The sequence below is a fragment of the Chlorella variabilis genome, assembly GCF_000147415.1.
Source record: "Chlorella variabilis unplaced genomic scaffold CHLNCscaffold_42, whole genome shotgun sequence".
Taxonomy (NCBI): Eukaryota; Viridiplantae; Chlorophyta; class Trebouxiophyceae; order Chlorellales; family Chlorellaceae; genus Chlorella; species Chlorella variabilis.
The window spans coordinates 55,457-73,075 of record NW_005435047.1 but is presented as its reverse complement, the minus strand read 5'-3'; the positions used below and the strand labels follow the sequence as shown (position 1 = coordinate 73,075).

The 17,619-nt window shown below is 64.4% G+C and overlaps 4 protein-coding genes across 4 annotated transcripts; all 4 read left to right on the top strand.

The window, feature by feature from the left end:
- Positions 1 to 447: 447 nt before the first annotated feature.
- Positions 448 to 3,510, top strand: CHLNCDRAFT_142550 (hypothetical protein; the record flags this gene model as incomplete). The annotated part of the gene is made up of 11 exons (XM_005842797.1): positions 448 to 526; positions 641 to 829; positions 954 to 1,039; positions 1,137 to 1,266; positions 1,413 to 1,565; positions 1,670 to 1,806; positions 1,957 to 2,039; positions 2,172 to 2,385; positions 2,536 to 2,625; positions 2,779 to 3,133; positions 3,251 to 3,510. 11 exons carry the CDS (start codon positions 448 to 450, stop codon positions 3,508 to 3,510), a joined length of 1,776 nt encoding a protein of 591 aa, XP_005842859.1.
- Positions 3,511 to 4,043: 533 nt separating this feature from the next.
- On the top strand, positions 4,044 to 7,092 carry CHLNCDRAFT_59444 (hypothetical protein; the record flags this gene model as incomplete). Its single annotated transcript, XM_005842796.1, has 13 exons — positions 4,044 to 4,060; positions 4,227 to 4,325; positions 4,462 to 4,542; positions 4,765 to 4,881; positions 5,001 to 5,111; positions 5,332 to 5,392; positions 5,590 to 5,695; positions 5,869 to 5,937; positions 6,163 to 6,236; positions 6,406 to 6,460; positions 6,640 to 6,704; positions 6,856 to 6,976; positions 7,066 to 7,092. The coding sequence occupies exons 2-13, from the start codon at positions 4,256 to 4,258 to the stop codon at positions 7,090 to 7,092; spliced, it is 957 nt and encodes a 318-aa protein (XP_005842858.1). The 5' UTR covers positions 4,044 to 4,060; positions 4,227 to 4,255.
- A 963-nt stretch (positions 7,093 to 8,055) lies between these two features.
- CHLNCDRAFT_142548 (hypothetical protein) lies at positions 8,056 to 10,544 on the top strand (the record flags this gene model as incomplete). The annotated part of the gene is made up of 9 exons (XM_005842795.1): positions 8,056 to 8,125; positions 8,222 to 8,296; positions 8,473 to 8,604; positions 8,769 to 8,928; positions 9,132 to 9,343; positions 9,498 to 9,577; positions 9,786 to 9,880; positions 10,005 to 10,032; positions 10,296 to 10,544. The coding sequence occupies 9 exons, from the start codon at positions 8,056 to 8,058 to the stop codon at positions 10,542 to 10,544; spliced, it is 1,101 nt and encodes a 366-aa protein (XP_005842857.1).
- Positions 10,545 to 11,385: 841 nt separating this feature from the next.
- On the top strand, positions 11,386 to 17,274 carry CHLNCDRAFT_142547 (hypothetical protein; the record flags this gene model as incomplete). Its single annotated transcript, XM_005842794.1, has 21 exons — positions 11,386 to 11,443; positions 11,503 to 11,533; positions 11,654 to 11,711; positions 11,808 to 12,038; positions 12,306 to 12,413; positions 12,569 to 12,706; positions 12,869 to 13,086; positions 13,224 to 13,378; positions 13,562 to 13,800; positions 13,944 to 14,063; positions 14,193 to 14,431; positions 14,552 to 14,678; positions 14,811 to 14,917; positions 15,039 to 15,231; positions 15,345 to 15,455; positions 15,556 to 15,672; positions 15,805 to 15,890; positions 16,028 to 16,367; positions 16,540 to 16,680; positions 16,787 to 17,042; positions 17,183 to 17,274. The coding sequence occupies 21 exons, from the start codon at positions 11,386 to 11,388 to the stop codon at positions 17,272 to 17,274; spliced, it is 3,165 nt and encodes a 1,054-aa protein (XP_005842856.1).
- Positions 17,275 to 17,619: the final 345 nt, after the last annotated feature.

Below are 17,619 nucleotides of genomic sequence, written 5' to 3'. Positions count from 1 at the left end.
TTGGAAAGCAGGGCGGGGCTGGCCAGCATGCTGTAGCAATCAACCATCAACTGCTCCCATTCTCTGTGCAGTGGTGCCTGCAAGCGCTGTGACGCAAAGGAGACCCACGCCACCTTCAAGGTGCTCACATCTAGTTGAAGGTGGGTGGGAGTGTGGGTCAACGTGTGATGCTCCAGCCCAGCCAAGGCCCAGCGTGCCCTTCGCAGCCAGTATGGCAGCTATCACGGCCCATCGCAGCAGGCGATGCGGCCGGGCGGGTGATCGTGTCCTTCGAAGAACGACCATGCCCCGAGACGCGGTTTACGGTCGCTACGCCCCTCGTCCTGCGCCGCGTTTGAGGTTGTGACACGCCGCCTTGCGCCCCTCAATTGCAGCCGCCTCCCTGCAGGCGGTCCTTGCACGCCACCGCCCGCCACCGCCGCCAGCCAACCATCACCAATCGCAACCATGTCGGCCGCTGCCCCACGCGCCCTCCTGGTCCTGCTGGTGGCCGCCTGTGCCACCGGCGCCTGGTCCGCTAGCGATGGTGAGCTGCTGCAGGGGTCCCAGTCAATCCCGCACCTGCGCCCGCAGCACCCACTCACCGCCTGCCGTTGACCGCACGACTCCTGCCGCCGTTGGCCGCTCTGCTGCCTCGCAGTGCTGTGCCAGACTTACGTGGTGCAGCAAGGCGACTCGCTCTGGTCCATCAGCCAGCGCTTTGGCCTGCAAATGGACGAGCTGACCGCGGCGCTGGAGTCTTGCGTCGGCTACTCAGGCATCCTGTCAATCGGCCAGAAAGTGTGCCTGTCCGGTTACATCCCTGCCTGCGACTATGTCGTTGACTCAGGTGGGTGCACCGTGCTGTGGGTGCTGGCAGTGCAGGTGCAAGATAAGCATGTGCCAGGTGGCCGCTGCAAGGGCAGCAGCCCCCCTGACCTGCCTGCCTGCCTGGCTGCGCCGCGCTGCTGCAGGCGGTGTGGCCAACTGCAAGGCGTACCAGATCCAGACCGGCGACACTCTGGCCTTCATTGCGAGCACCTTTGGCATTTACCTGCAGGTTGGGCCCAGTGCATGCTTGCCGCTGCTTCCTGCCTGCCACAGCGCCCCCCTCCAACCTACGCACCCCCAAGCGACCCACCCTTCTCGCATCGCAGGACCTGGTGACCCTGAACCAGGAGTCCTCTGGCGGCGTGCTGCGCCCCGGCACCTTTGTCAAGCTGCCTCCCTGGACCTCGGTCTGCCCAGACCCCGACTCCGATGCCCCCTCCTGCCGCGTCTACGGCGGTGTGTGCAGCTGCGGGCAGGCACGGGTGTGGATGTGGTGCATGCCCGGTTTGCTGTCCATGAGGAGCAGCAACCACGCTGCGCTGGCTTCCTCCGCCCTCCCACCATCCGCTGACGCACAGCTCCGCCTGCTTCCTGGAATGCAGTGCAAGCCGGCGATTTCGCCTTTGGCATCGCCAGCGTCTTCAGGGTCACACTGCAGGCACTGCTGGATGTCAACCCCGGGCTGCAGCAGGGAACGGTGCTGCAGGCTGGCCAGCGCATCCGTGTTCCCCCCTTCCCGACCGAGTGCGGCAATGGTGAGGCAGCGACTTTTACCCAAAATTGTTAAGACCGTGTTGTGCCAGCAATGATGGGGACTGCTCACCTGCTGCCTGCGCCCTGGGACCCGCTGACGCTGCAGGCTTGCTGTCCACCCCGCCCACCACTGGCGTCTTCAGCTGCCGCGCCTACAGGGTCAAGACCGGCGACAGCCTGGCCTCCATCGCACTCCTGTTTGAGACCACCACCGCCTCGTTGGTCTCTGTCAACCCCGAGCTGGTGAGGTTGAGTGGTCAGGCAGGAGGGAGACGAGCAGACTGCATATAGGAAAGTCACGAAAGGCATGGGTCTGGCCCGACCAGGCTGAGACTTCCTCAACGCCGCTGTCACGGTGGTGCCGTCTGTGCCACCTGCCTCTGGCCCCTGCAGGCTAACCCCAGCCTGCTGACCCCCGGCTACATCGTCAAGATTGCGCCGTTCCCCGCTGAGTGCATCAACGGCATCCTCATTGAGTGCGTGCAGCCGCCAGTCTTGCTGACTTTGCAGGCGAAGTGTTGGGCACAGCCTCTGACAGTGCTGTTGTGTTGCTGCACAACCCAAGAGCTGAATCGCCCTCTTAGTCGCATGGTGCCGCCTGCCTGCAGCCCCAGCGGCAACGCCCCTGCCACCCCGTCCGGCCCCATTACTGCCTACTCGCCCTCCCCTGCTACGCCAACACCTTCACCCTCGCCTGTCGTCACCTCTCCCTCCCCGGTGGTTGCCAGCCCATCGCCCGTGGTTGCCAGCCCATCGCCTTCACCTGTGGTCCCCTCGCCTTCACCCTCCCCCGTCGCTGCAGCCCCCAGCACCGGCATCAAGGTTTGCACGCTGCCTGTTTCACATCCAGGCATCTAGCAATTCAGCCTGTCACCTCCGGCACCATTGCAGCAGATGCCTCTTGGTGCCTCGCCTGCTGCCCTCAAATTGTTCCCTGCCATAGCATGGTTTGCGAGCTCCACCTTAGTGCAGGCCACGATGACGCTGTCGGGCATCAGCAGCACCTCCTTTGCAGCCTCCAAGTCAACCGGGCTGGCTTCCACCATCGCCAACCTGCTGGGGGTGGGTGGAGGGGCGTGCAGGCTCCGCTGCTGCTCCATTTGTGTGGTGTAGCTGCCGCTCTGTTGTTTACAGGCTCTGTTGCTGCTGCAAAGGTCTGCTGCCCATGCTGCGCATGGTCTGACCGCTGCTGCTTCCCACCCCTCCTGTATGCAGGTGCCCAGCAGCTGGGTCAGCGTCAGCGCGGTTGAGGCGGCCCGCCGCCGCCTGCAGGCCGCCAACACCACCGTCGTCACTGTGACTGTGCCCACCCAGACGCCTGCTGCCGCCGCCACCAAGCTGCAGTCGGCCGCAAGCAGCGGTAGCCTGGCGGTGCTGCTGTCCCAGCTGGGCGTCACCATGGCCCCCAACTCCCTCACCATCACCACATACGGCATCGTCGCTGCCTCCCCGTCTCCCGCTCCATCCCCCTCTCCCGTCGCGGCCTCCCCCGCCCCAAGCCCTAGCAGTGTTGCACCCCCAAGCGCCTCCACCTCCAGCAGCGGCAGTAGCAACGTGGGCGCCATCGTTGGTGAGCCAGGCCTGCCATCGGCATCGTCATGTGCTTGTCGCGCCTAGCTGGCATGTGCGCAGCTGCCTCAATGCCTGTGCTGAGCTTCCTGCTGGCACGCCTGCCATCTCATCGCAGGTGGCGTGGTGGGCGGCGTGGCCGGTGTGTGCTTGATCGCCGCGGTGGCCTGGCTGGTCATCCGCAGGCACCGTGCTGCTGCCGGTGGCGGCGGCACCCTGGGGAGCGCCCACTCTGGCGGCGTCACCGCCAGCGTGACGACTACTGGGCCCAGCATGACGATCAAGACCCGCACCGCGCACCTGACAGACAATCAGGCGTACAGCTCCAGTCCCCGCAACTCTGTCACGCCCCGCACCCGCGTCGGCAACATGGCCTGAGGCTGGGCTCGGCAGCCGCGTGCCGCCAGCCCCCAATGGCAAAATAGCAACAGAACAGAATCATCAATTAAGGTTTTAGCGCAGCCAGCAGGAAATGCTAGGAAAGCTATGAGCAGCAAGACACTTTGTGATGCAGCCCATGTTCCCCCCCCGCTGTATCTCCATGTACATTCCCTGTGCCCCCCTATTAATCGACCGTGACTATCTGTTTGCTCAATGTAACGTGAATGACGTGTCAGGTGTTCAGGGCAAGCACACGCCTGGCGGCGCCTGGCCCAGTGCCGCCGGTGCCTCCGGCCACTGCCATACAGCTCTGTTTTGGGGTTTGGGCAGTGCTACCCCCACCATAGATCAGACTCATCTCCATTTACCTGATGTATTGCGATCATAATGCAAACTTGGGCTTTAAAGACCTGCTCAGGAAGCTGCAGGACCAGGAAGATTCAAAACCCCCCGCTGCCCGCCCCGTCACCATTGGCCAGATCAGCCAAGCCGCGTTCTTCTCATCACCGCCCCCAGCCGCCGCCGCCCATCTCAAGTCTCTTCGCAGGCAAGCGACCCACGTCTGGCGCGGAATCCAGGCACGTGCGTTCGTCCCTTGCAACAATATGCTGGGCGACAGGTGGAGGAGCGCGGGCTTCCGCCTTCCACTCGCGCCTCTCCAGAAGCTCCAGCATCCATTCTGACAGCTCTTGAATGCGCGCTGGGGCCTGCAGGTGCCGGGCAGCCAGGTTGCGAGGCCATCATGCGGACGCCGTTGCTCCTGGCCGTGCTGCTGGGCCTTCACGCTGTCGCGGCTGACACAATCACCAAAGGTAAGCTGCTGGGCGGGCCAGTACGGCTTCCGGGGCACTGGGCCGCGCGCCTGACTAGCCGCCTCCCAACCGCCGCCGCCGCCGCGCATGCCGGAGGTCCTTGAACCTTCATCCATACCGTCCCTTCTGGTAGCAGAGTATGGCTTCTGCCCCAAGTACGCCATCCAGTCGGGAGACACCATCTTCCAGCTGGCCGAAAAGCTGAACGTCACAACTGGTGCGTGCGCCCCACGGTGGCCGCTGCCAGCCCTCCTGCTGTTGGCGGGCGGGACTTGCACCTGCCAGCATGTGGCGCCCTTGTCTGCATCAAATGCTCTTCCCTTGCATTGCCCCGAGGGTCTCTCTTCTCATCCGCAGTCACGACCAGGAGCCGTCAATTGCCGCCGAGCGCCCACTAACCGCACCCCACCCGCTGCCGCTCCCCACCGCTGCCTCGCAGAGGCGCTCACGGAGGCGGCCACGGGCTGCGGCGCCGACCTGTCTCTGCTCCAGATTGACCAGGAGATCTGCCTACCTGGCTACAACAGTACCATCTGCACCCACGTGCTGGAGACAGGTGAGTTGTGGCGACGCAGCAGGTGCAAATGAGCCGGCCTCCCTGCGCAACCCTTCAGCTGCGCTCCATGCCAACCTGCCCATCATGGGCCCCTGCCCTCCCCTTTTCCCTGCCTGCAGACCCGGACCGGCCCTGGTGCCAGGTGTACGAGGTGCAGGATGGGGACACCATCACATCGGTGGCCGCCCTGTTCAACATCACCGAGGAGGACCTTGTGGACCTGAATGCCGGTGGGTGGCGGCGGAGGTGCCGGCGGCATGCTGCTGGCGGCGCTGGTGTAGCATGGGTGGGCGTGTGGCTGTGCTGGGCCAGGAGGAGCGCTGGCGGGGCAGGGTGGCAGGCAGTGCTGGCATGCATGATGAAGTGCCCCCCAGGCTTCTCAGCCACGCAAAGCCAGCCAGGCTGGTGTGTCCATGAGCCGGCTGCCTACCCCTGCCTGCTGCCTTGCAGACTACCTGGAGGATGGCTGGGCGCTGCCCTACGCCGGCCAGTATGTGCGCATGCCAGGCTGGTGAGCGCTTGCGCCCAGTGGCCCAGCCCGGTGCCGGCACCGCTCATGCTGCCACAGGCTGCTAGGCGAAGGCGCTGTGGCCTTCGTGTCTGCTGCGCTGCATGGGGTACTCACTGCGGTTGCCACACCTGACGCTCCCTGCCCTCACGCCAGTTTGCTCCCCCTATGCCCGCGCCCCACCCTCCTCCGCCTGGCAGGAACCAGAAGAAGTGCCGCGACTTCAACGACAACGACACCCCCGACTGCCAGATGTACGTCGTGCAGGCGGGCGACTCCGCCACCATGATCGCACAAAAGTTCAAGGTGCGCATGCGGTGGAAGTGGCGCGGGTGGGTGGGTGGGTGGGTGGGTGTGTTTGTATGGGGGCGGCCAGACTCCGGGGCTGCTGGCCTGGATGCGTGTGTCTGATGCACAGTGCGGCTGCCGGGCGGTGCCTAAGCCTGGGGTGGCTTGGCGCTGCCGGCCTGGCGCTGCAGGTCAGCCTGGAGGACATGCTGGAGCTGAACGAGCTGAATGACACCGACGCGTTGCAGCCCAACTTCAAGGTGAGGCCGGCGGGCTGCGTCTTTGTTGCGCCTGATGAGCGGCGGCGGGCTGATCCACTGGGTTGGGAGGCTGGAATGCACAGGCCGGAGCGCCCACCACTTCCCACCTTCGCTGTTGCGTGCCATGTTGGCTGCTGCTGTCAGTTGACGCGGCAGACGAGCAACACCGAGCCTGGGTGGGCATTGATCCCTGTGTGCTGCGTGTGTTGCGCGGGTGTGCTGCAGCTGAAGATCCCCGAGTGGAATGAGACCTGCCCCCCGGAGGGCATCCCCGCCGTGGTGCCTGCCGACACCGTCGAGTGAGTGCTGCTCGCCTGCTGTGCGGTAATGGGTCGGGGACTCTGCGCTGACCGCGACTGTGTGGTGGCTGGTGGGGCAGGCAGTTTTGGATGTGCATGCTGGCACATGAAGACAGCCCCAGCGGGTGGAGCTGACCTGCTGGCCCTTCTGGCTCCCGCCTCTGTGCAGCTGCCGTGTGACGCAGCTGGGGGAGGGCGAGTCGCTGGCCTTGCTGGCCGAGGAGGTGCGCACTGTGCCGCTTGGTCTGTGTCCTGCGCCGTTTTGCCAGCGGCACACCTCAGCGGCAGAGGAGGGTGGCAGCTGGCAGCAGGGTGTGCCAAACAATGTGCATTTCAAGGCGTCGTTGTAACCCTCTCACCCCCCCTCCCTCGGCCCTGCGCTGCCTGTGTGCCTGCCCTGCAGTACTCCACCTCTGTCCAGGACATCCAGAAGGTCAACCCCACCCTGAAGAACGTCACCACGCTGCAGTGAGCGCCGCTGCTGCCGCCAACTGCATGCGGTGGTGCGACCCTGAGCTCCTGCATGGCGCTACGCAACCAGGGGAGCAGGGCGCCCCCGCCTGAGGCCCCCTTAGTTCGTGCTGATCTGCTGCGACCCCCTCCACGATCTGTTCTGCAGGCCCGGCATCTATGTGAACCTCCCTCCTTTCCCGCGCGCCTGTGTGGGCAATGGCAACCTGGTGGATGTGGCCGGGGAGAGCACCGTGCCTGAAGACTTCGATTACAATGGCCTGAAGGGCGTCAAACCTGCCCCCAGCCCGCCTCCGGCCACTCCCAGCCCCTCCCCGCCGCCCGCTGTCGCCAGCCCGTCCCCCGCGCCTTCCCCCAGCCCATCCCCATCTCCCTCGCCTGTTGAGGCGCCCGCCCCAGTGCCGACCCCTGCCAGCGCTGCCACGCCGATGGCCGCCGCCAGCCTGCTGGCTGCGGTACTGGCCCTCCTGGCGGGCGCTGTGCTGCTGTGAAGGTAGCCCACCGGCTTTGCGGGTTCCGTTGCAGTCCTGAGTGATTTATTGGCCCACACCCAGCGGGCGCCTAGATGACCACCATTGAAGCCCGAAAGAATGGACGGGGCCTTGTTTCACGTTGCTGTTGTTTGTGTCCATCTCCTGCCCCCATTCATTTAACTTGTCTTCTTTCTCTCTCTTTAACGCACTGCCTGCCCTACAAGCTTGCGGAGCGGGGAGGGTGCTTGGAGCATGCCTAGCAGCAGATGACCCCCCCAACGGAGTTGTGCGTCAAGGCAGGAAGCAATCCGGGGTTGACTGAGCTACTGATACATTGCAGAGGGGATAAGGGCCTCTTTGCTAGGCGGTTCAATGGGAGGAGCCCCGCCCGCTGAGTCCATCTCTCCTCTCTGGAGCAGGCTGCGGCATGCAGGCACATGCGCATGTGACACAAGGCATGCAGTTGTTTAAAGGAGTGGCCTGTAGGGGCGCCGCGTTCTGCAGGTGCTCCGAAAGCTCTCAATTGCCTGGAAGCTGATGGGGCGCGCGTTGTGAGGTGGTTGCCCACGGCATGCCCAGTGGGCGCCCATGGGCCAGATCTCTGGCGGCTTTCTTCCGGCCTCCGCGTGCGGCGATTCACCCACCGCCCGCGTCTCGCACAGCCATTCCCTGCTCCTGGAACTCGCTGCCACCGCTGCGGGCTGCCAGAGGTGGGTGCCGCCAACAGCAGCAACAGACAGGACGGCTGGGCCTTGCCTGGTGCTCAAGGCCCCCATCTTCAAGGTTCCTCTGCACTTGCAGTGCTAATTTGGCACCCGTCGCTTGCTGCCCGCAGGCAGGAGCTCGACGCCAGTCGCCGCCGCGTTTGAACCACCATGCAGCGTGCAGCGGTTCTGCTGCTCGCCGCACTGCTCGGCCTGAGCGCCGTGTCAGTGCAGGCCGCAAGTGAGTGTCTGTGCTGCTGTCCCCCCGTGGTTGCGCTGCCATCCCCACCGCAACCACCGTAGTGAACTAATCTGCTTCACCGTCCCCTGACCGCAGCCGTGTGCCAGACATACGTGGTGGCGGCCGGAGACACCGTCGGCACCATTGCGGGGCAGTTTAGCCTGACTGTCCGTGAGTGCCCCTTGCCGCCGCCGGTGCTTGCCGCCGCCGCCCGGCCGCCGCCCACGTCTAACAAGTGCTATTCCACAGGCCAGCTCACATGTTGCCTGCTTGCTGCTTCTGTTGGCCCTGTTGGCCCACCGGCAGACCTTTGATGACCCTTTGCTCCCCTTCCTGGGTGCCTGCAGCTGAGCTGGAAGCAGCGCTGGCCGACTGCGACCTGTTGGTCACCGGCTACACACCCGGAGACTTCCTGCAGGCCAACCAGAAGATCTGCCTTCCCGGCTGGGTCGGAGCCTGCCTGAACGTGCAGGCTGCAGGTGCGCGTGCGCGCCGCGCAGGGGTAGCAAGGCAGGAACCCGCGTCGACAGCGTACCGCACTGAACTACTTCAGAACCGCATGGCCCGTGGCCGCTCAGGTGGCGTAACAACTGCCTGCGCATCACGTCATGCCATCCCGCCCCCTCTGCTGCTTACTGCGCAGGCGGCAACGAGGCGTGCAAGTACTACACCGTGCAGCAGGGTGACACGATGGACACCATCGGCAGCTACTTTGGCATCCCACGTGCCGACATTGTGGCCGTCAACCCGGAGATCAACCCAGCAACCCTCGCTGTCAACTCTTACGTCAAGCTCCCCGACTGGTGCGCGCCCCTACAGGCTGCCCCCGCCAGCAGCTGCGTCTAGCTGCCTGGCAAGCGGCCATGCAAACGGCCTGTTTGTGTGCAGCCCATGCACTCGGGACTGCGCGCGTCTGCCGCGCAAGGGCATGCTGGCATGCTGCCCTGCCAGCTCGGCCCAACAAAGCCCACTGATGTATCTGCCCTGCTACGTGTCTTGAATGCAGGGATGCCACCTGCCCCCAGCCCGGCAAAGGCCAGAGCTGCCGCTTCTACGTCGCCGAGAGCGGCGACTCGCTGTCCTCCATTGCCACCGCCTTCTCCATCCTGCTGTCCGACCTCCAGGCCGTGAACACCGGCCTGGGCGCCGATGCCACCGCCGTGCTGCAGCCGGGACAGAAAGTCCCTCTGCCTCCCTTCCCCGAGAGCTGCGCCGAAGGTGGGCTTGGTTTGCGGGCGTGGGGCTGCAGCGCCGCAGCCTGCGCTTTGTCTCTATGCCCCTCGCCCACGCACGATGAGCTGTCTTACCCTCAGCCCACGTGCCTGACTTGCTGCGCTGGTGCTGCCTGGTGCCATTCCTCCTGGTTCTGCAGGTGTCCAGGTGACCAAGCCTAGCAACTGCCGCGCGTACCAGGTCATCGAGGGAGACACCATTGCCAGCATCGCTGCCATGGTGCGTTTCAGGGCAGCTCGCCTGGATCAGTAGCCCTTGCCTGGCTCAAGCTGCCATGCGTGTGGACTTGCCAGCCATGCCAGTCGTGCCCCTTGTCATCATCTTCACCAGCCCACCACATCCAAGCCCTTGCCTGATGCATGCATGCCCGCGTTTTGGCCCGCCTAGCCTGCCTGCCTCACCACTTTCTGCACTCCCTGCGCTGCAGTTCCAGTCGAGCTCTGCCGACCTCGTGGCTGTCAACCCTGAGCTGGCGGCCGGCGGGGTGCTGTCCCCCGGCACCATTGTGAAGCTGCCCCCTGCGTGAGTGGTGCCACATGCAACAGCTGGCCTTGGATTGGTTGGGAATGCGCAGCAGCTGTCTTCCTGTTCCATCAATTGCCTCCTTGCAGCTCCGACTGGCCTATGCCTGCCCCGCCCCGTGCAGCGATGAGTCTTGCGTGAACCCCGAGCTCGTGAGCGGCGTGCCCTCACCTCCCATGCCCCCAACGTGCGTCTCTGCCACATTGCATGAACTGCGCCCGCCTGCAACCACATGCATTGGCGGCCTGCTGTCAGGTTGTTGCACCGCCTCCCACTCCCAGTGTGGCAGGCTAAAGGCCTCCACTTTCTTATGCTGTCCATTGCTGTTGTGTTCAGGCCTCCTCCCTCGCCACCAAGCCCTCCCTCACCATCCCCCTCTCCCTCCCCATCACCCTCCCCGTCGCCTTCCCCGGAGCCCGTGGTACCTGAGACGCCCGAGGCCGCCCCAGAGGCTGCCCCTGCTCCTGAGGAGCAGGTCATTCCTGAGCCAGCGGCCGCCCCCAGCCCCGAGCCCGCTGCGGAGCCACCGGCTGCCCCGTCGCCTGCCCCCACGCCGGCGCCCGCCCCCGAGCCCACCCCCGCCCCCAGCTCTGCAGTTGCCAGCACTGCCAACGTGCTGCTGGCTCTGCTGGCCATGGTCGGCGCAGCGGTTGCCGTGTTCTGAGCATAGCACAGCTGCGCAGCACAGTCCAGTGCTTTGCTGCGGTACTCGCTGGGGCTGCGGCAAGCTCTCAGTTTCAGTGCGCTTTTTTAACCAAGACTTGTTGTCCTTCTAGCCCGCCTGCCACATTGGCATCTTTCTGTCCATTGCGTGGCTTTTTGTCGATCAATCTCTATCCCACATAGTTTAGCTCCCGCCGACGCTGTTGGGGGAATGCCAGCAACCCAGGCCGCCTTTCCCAAACCCGCTGTTCTCTCCCATAGGCTCCAGCACCTCGTGCTCAATTGTGTTAGCCTGCTGGGCAGGCTGCCACGCGCGTGTAATCCAGATGCGCGTGCATGGCACTGACACGGGCCGGTGGCTTGCGGTGGCGGCCGCCCGGGCTGGCACTGTGCATCCCTCCTTAAGGCGCCTGGCTGGAGGCGGATGGTGATATGAGATGGGTGCGGTTGTCCAGGCCGGGAGAGCAAGGGGCTCTTCACAACTCCTCCACTACAACTGTGACCACAAAGCGGGCCCACACTGATTGAACCAGTTGCAGGTCCCCTCACAAGCCTGTACAGGCTGTGTGATTGAAAATCTTGACTTCAGAACGAGCCGCTCGAGCGCGCCGTCGTATGCGGCGAAAGGGGGGAAGCCCGCAGCACGCAGCAGCACGAGTCACCGCATTCCATCGTCCCCTGCGCCGGCTTTCACGCAACAAGGCTGCTGGCAATTGTTGGAGGGCAGGCCTTGGGTTGTGGGGCCGCTGAACAGCGCGCATCTTGTGCCAACCGCCGGCAGCTGGTGGGCTGAGCCCTGCCCCTGAGCCCTCGGCACCGGCGCTGCGGCAGCTGAAGCATCCATGGCGGGGCTGCCTGCGGGCGAGCTGAAGGGCACGGAGTATGTGGAGCCGCTCAAAGGTGCGCCGCGCTGCCAGAGCCGGGGCTGGGGCAGGCGCCGCCCTCCCTGTGCCCAGCAGTGATCGGCCAGGTGCTGGGCAAGCAGTGGAGGTGCCCGGGGCCTGCGTGGCATACCAGTGGCAGCACGGGCTGCATCCCCCTGCTGCACCGCGTCCCCCCCAAGCTCGCCCCTCTCACTAACTGTCCTTCCCCCGCGCCGTACCCCTGCAGATGCGGAGATGGAGGTGAGCAGGCGGCTCAGGGGCGCCGCAAGCGGGCTGCGGCGGTGGTCGCCGCCTGCGGCGGCTGCGACGCGTGCAACAGGTGGTTGGTCTGCCCTGCTCCCTGCCGCACCATTTTCTGCCTGTTGTTGCTGCCCCTGCAGGAGATCTTCGTTATCAACGATGACATCACTGTGGAGAAGCCGATTGAGGACTACTACGGGGAGCTGGACAAGCGGCTGCAGGGGCTGAAGAGCCAGCTGGGGTCGGACGCCGACTGGATGCCCAGCACGTACGAGAAGTACATGACGGGGCAGCACCAGGTGGCGGGCAGCCTGCAGCGCAACGTGCGGGAGTATTACAATGATTTCAAGCTGCTGCGCGCAGACACGCAGGTGCGTGGTGGCACTTTGGCTGTGCACAAATAAGCTGGCGCTGGTGCCTGTTGTTTGATGTGGGGCGGTATGTTCAGCTCGATCAGGCGGGCAGGAGCATGAATGTTGGGGCCTTCATTAGGGGGCTGCTGCTGCCGGGAGCTGCATGTACAGGTCGCAGGCCTGCTGCTTTTGGCAATGCATGGGCTGCCCATATTGCGTTGCTGCAATGGGCTGGACGGGGCGCCTCACCCTCCCGCTCTGTGCTGCTGTGCGCCCGTGCCGCAGGTGTACTACCCCGTGCCCAATGAGGTGTACCGCGACGAGTGGGACGATGTGCAGGTCACAGACCCCATGGAGTTCACGCACTGCCGCTACACGCCAGTGGTCACAGAGGTTGGCATGCTGTGCCCGGCAGGCAGCGCCTTGCTGTGTGGCCGCCTAGGCGGTATGCAGCCAAGCGCTGCCATATTTTCGGCAGACCACCCGAATGCCATGCATTTATTTGCCGTTGGTGTCGTCCCCCGACCGCCCCCCCCCCCCCCCCGCAGGATGCACGCGACTTTGGCGTGGACGGCTACACGCTGCGCTTGCAGCGCATGGACCGCAAGATCAAGCTCTTCATCTGCGTCACCCTCTACAACGAGGACTATGATGAGCTGCGCAAGACGCTTGTGGGCATCTGCGACGTGAGCCGCAGCCCCCCTGGCTCTAGCCCGCCCCCTCCGATCTCCAGCGCCAGCCCAGCCTGCGCGTGCTTGCTATGGTGCACGCGTCCCTTGTCTTTTCTCCTTGAACCCTCATCTGCAATCTCTCACTGTTTCTGGCCTGCCGCCCCCTGCCGGCTGCAGAACCTGGAGGTGATGTACGACCAGTTTGTGGCCAAGGACGGGCGGCGCGGCGTGGACTGGACCGAGGTGGCGGTGTGCATCGTGCAGGACGGCATCGGCAACGCCAACGAGAGTGTACTGGCCGCCTCCACCGTGCACGGCTTCTTCTCGCCCGTGGTGCTGCAGAACTCGGTGCTGGGCGCGCCCACCACGCTGCACCTGTTTGAGTACACGGCACGGTGCGCGGGCAGTTGTTGCTCACATGGCTGGCTGGCTGGCTGAACGGCTGCTGTCCCGGCCATCGCTCTCCAACCACGTCTGCTGCCCTGGCCTGGCCTGACGCATTCTGGCACTGTGTGGCGCCACCCTGCCGCAGGTTCAAGAAGTATGCGGGCCTGGACAACTACCCGCCGCTGCAGATCATGTTTGCCACCAAGGGCAAGAACAAGGGCAAGCTGGACAGCCACTGCTGGTACTTTGACGCCTTCTGCTATCTGCTCCAGCCCGAGTACTGCGTGCTGTTTGACGCGGGTGCGTGTTGAGGCTGCTGGGCTGCGCGGCTGCTGGCTGGTGCAAGCCAGGGAGATGCATTGGGGATGCAGGCGTTATGCATGCTGGCGCGGTGCAGCCCGCCCAAGCTGAGCATGATGCATGCAAGACCCAGGCGCCCGCTCCTCTTTGACCACCTTTGGCCTGCTGCCACTTGTGCTGCAGGCACCAAGCCGCTGCCGGCCGCGCTCAAGTCGGTGGCCACCCACTTCCAGCGGTACCCCACAGTGGGCGCGCTGACTGGGGAGCTGACGGTGCAGCGCCCCTACCGCACCTTCCTGACCGCGGTGCAGTTCTGCGAGTGGAAGGTGTCCCATCTGATGCAGAAGCCCATTGAGTCCATCTGCGGCTTCCTCACCGTGCTGCCTGGCGCCTTCTGCGCCTTCCGCTGGGCCGCTGTGGAGGTGCGCACTCCCTGCCGATGGCGAAAGCGCCGCTGCTCAGTTAGCAGCCGGCATGACGAGTGGGCGGTTCTACTTTCCGCGTGCCCTGCACAGTGTCAACCTTCTCTGACGTCCTGCCATGCTGCATCCCGCTGTGCCTGCAGGGCGAGCCGCTCCGCAAGTACTTCTATGGCCTCTACAGCCAGGCGGAGCTGAACGCGTTTGAGGCCAACATGTTCCTGGCTGAGGATCGCATTCTGTGCATTGAAGTGGTGGCCAAGAAGGTGCGCGCTGCTCCCCGCTTTGTTTGGCGGCGGCTTCTCCATGCTACTTGTATCTGCTCCATGCTACTGGCATCTGCCTCATCACACTGTGCCTCCGCTCAACCCCCACTCCACCCGTCCCTCCCGCAGGGTGCCAACTACCGGCTGGAGTACATCAAGGAGGCGGTGGCGGAGGCTGATGCAGTGACCAAGCTGACAGGCCTGATGAAGCAGCGCAGGCGCTGGCTCAACGGCACCTTCTTTGCCATGCTGTACGCGCTGGGCAACATGGGACGTATCTGGACGGAGAGCTCGCACAGCGTGTTGCGCAAGATGGTGCTGACGGCCGAGTTCTTCTACCTGCTGGTCAACCTCATCATTGGAACCTGGTGCGTGACGCAGGGCGGCTGGGGCTCATCCCCTGACCTGCCCACCCGGTAGCAGGGTCGCAGGATGTCATGCGCGCCGCCATCTTGTGCTCAAATGGCTGCCCCCTTTGGCGCCTGCAGGTTTGGCATCGGTATTTTCTACGTGCTGCTTGTCATGCTGTTAAAGGTGGCATTTGATGGCGCCACCTGGCTAGAGCAGCTGGGTAGATTGGTGGGCCTGCTATATCTGTTCCTAATCATCGTACAGGTGGGTGGCAGAGGGGCAGGGAGGTGCGAGCAGTGGAGCAAGTGTGCCGTGAGTATGAATTCTGCATGGCCTGCCCGCTTCTATGCTGGCTCACGTGCTCCACACTGGTGCGGCCCACTCCTCTGGCTGCAGCTGATCATCAACATGAAGAACAAGCCTGAGGCGGTAGAAAAAGTGCACTCCTTCTGTGCTATCTATTTCTGCCTCTACATGCTTGTCTTCACCGGCGTGACCATCAGGTGCAGCAGCTCCCCATGACCTGCCTTGGGACGTGCCAGCCCGTTGTGTTGAAATTCTCTTCTGACTGACCCTTGTGCTCCTCTCATGACTGTCTGCCCCATCGCCCCCTTTCGCCTGCAGCTTCCTCATCACCAACACCGACTACTCCTTTATCGGCATCTCCACCCAGCAGCTGGGCCTGTTGGTGGTCATCCTGCTGTCTGCCATCGGCGGCATCCTACTGACCGCGCTGCTGCACGGCGAGCTGCTGTCCGTGCTGGGTGCTGGCTTCCAGTACTGGATCATGCAGCCAGTGTTCTTCAACATGCTCCAGGTGGGCTGCGGCGGGCAGGCGGCAGCAGGGCTGGATGCCTGCCGGAGACAGAACAAGGCACGTCTTGCTGTTGCTGCGCTGGCTGGCCGACCGCCTCCCCTGCTACCCTGCAGATATACGCCTTCTGCAATGCCGACGACATTTCCTGGGGCACCAAGAACCTGGACACCAAGCACGCCGACCACGACGCCAAGAAGATGGCCTCCAAGGCGCTGGCCTACCAGGTTAGCGGGTGCCTTGCAGACTAGCAGCACAGGTGCCTGCCGGGTTGCTCGTGCGCTCACAGGTTGCGCGGCGCCCCTGCCTGCTGCTTGTCGCCCGCAGGTGCGGCCCAGCAGGACGTCCAAGGCCTTCTGGGAGGCGATGGGCAAGGTGCAGAGCCACCTGACCGACGCCAAGAAGGTTGCGGCATACAACCAGAAGAAGGAGCAGAAGATGCGGGTGAGTGTGGCGGGGTGCCGGTGTGTTGGGACCAGCATCGGCCCCAACAGCCAATCGGCCTGTCACACCGTACCATCCCTGCTGCCACATCCGCCGCCCTGAATGTCGCGGCAACCTCCCTCCTCCTCGCAGGCTTTCTCCTCCTACCTGCTCATCGCCTGGGTCTCCACCAACGTCTTCTTCGTGGCAGCAGCCACCACGTTTGCCAACTCCACATGGTGAGCCGACGCGCCAGCACCAACCCTACATTGGGCACCGCCATAGGGCTCCATCCTGCTGTCCGTCACAGGCCTGCTTAGCCTGCTGGCATCATCCCTCATCGCGCATTGCCCCCCCCGCCCCCCCCAAAAAACAGGGAGACATGCGCGCTGACGGAGAGCGAGCAGGCGGTGAATGCGGTCAAGAGCCAGGCGCAGGAGGGCGACAAGGCGCTGATCTTTGCCGACCTGATGCAGACGGCGGTGACCATCCTGCAGCGCGGCGAGGCGCTCTACCCCTTCCACGGCCTGCAGGGCTTCCCCGACAACTACCCCATGCTGGTCACCGGCGACGCGCAGTCCAACTGCGTGCGCGGCTCCGCCTGCACCGTGCTGGCCAACGCCACCGAGCTCTTCACCAACATCGACTCCTCCATGCCCAAGTTCAGCGACTGGCTGCAGCAGTCCATGGGCATCAACTCCACCGCCACGCTGGAGGTGAGGGCACGCTGCGCAGCGCTGCACTGGCTGGGCGCATGGATGGCACGATGCTCTGCAATGGTGCTTCGGCTGAATGGCCGGACAGACGCAGCAGCTCCAGCCCTACCCCCCTCCTGCACACACACACGGCGTCTCACCTGCCTGCCCCTGCCGTGCCCTGTGCCTGCAGGAGTACAGCCGCATCTGGCTGCCCATGCCCTCCAACACCACCAACGGCTACGACGCCCACGTGGTGTGCACCATGCACTACGGCTACACCTACTTCCTGCAGATCATGTTCATCCTGCTGTGCTTCATCGTCATGTTCCAGGTGGGCGCGCGCTCTGAGCTGAGCTTGCCTGCCGGGTCCTGCGGGCGCCAGCGGGCTCTGGCGACACTCTCTGACGCTCGCCGCCTCTTCCTGGTGCCTCCTGCAGGTGGGCGGCTCTGTGCTGTTCATCTTTGCCTACTGGATCCGGCGCTGGACGGGCCGCGACAAGCGCGCCGACAAGCGCGCCGCGCTGGCGCACGCGGCCAGCATCAACGCTGCGGCGGGTGGTGCCATGGGCGGCGCCGCCATGGGCTCTGTCAAGTCCTTCTACAGCAGCGACCCCACAGGCAGCGAGGTGGAGATTGCCATCCAGCCCGGCAGCGCGCGCTACGCGGGCGGGCAGATGCACGTGCCGCAGTCTGGTGAGCGGGCAGGAGGCTGGGTGCCTGCGGTTGGCAAGGAGGGGCTGCGTCGGGCAGAGATTAGATTGCGTGTGGCGTGGCAGTTAGGGTCAACCGTTGGCTAGCTGTGACGTGGCGTCTCCCCTTCTCTTTGCGTGCAGAGCAACTGACGGACGAGAGTTACTCGCCACGCAGCGACGCCAGTCCGTCCCCTGTGCGGCGGCGGCGGCCAGAGTCGCCGTTTGGCAAGTGAACCCAAACATGCCTGATCGATAACAACCCATAGCCACGCGCGCTGTGCCGGCAGTTGTGACTACCAGCAAGGTGGCGTGCCTGGCCAGCAGCAGCAGAAATAGCGCAGGCCCGCCGTGCCACGGCTGCCGCATTGGGCGGCCGCACCAGCGCGGAGAGTCCAGCAGTTAGAACCACCCTTGGTTACAGTTCAGTTGCCCTCCCACAAACATCACTGCCGCTCGATTTGTTCTCTCGTTTGTTGGCTGGCACCCGCAGAGGCTCCCCTTATCAGGCTTTGACAGCAGCAGCAATGCAGCGTTTTTTCTTGTTTGCTGGGCCCCTCATCTTGGTGCTCCGCACCTCG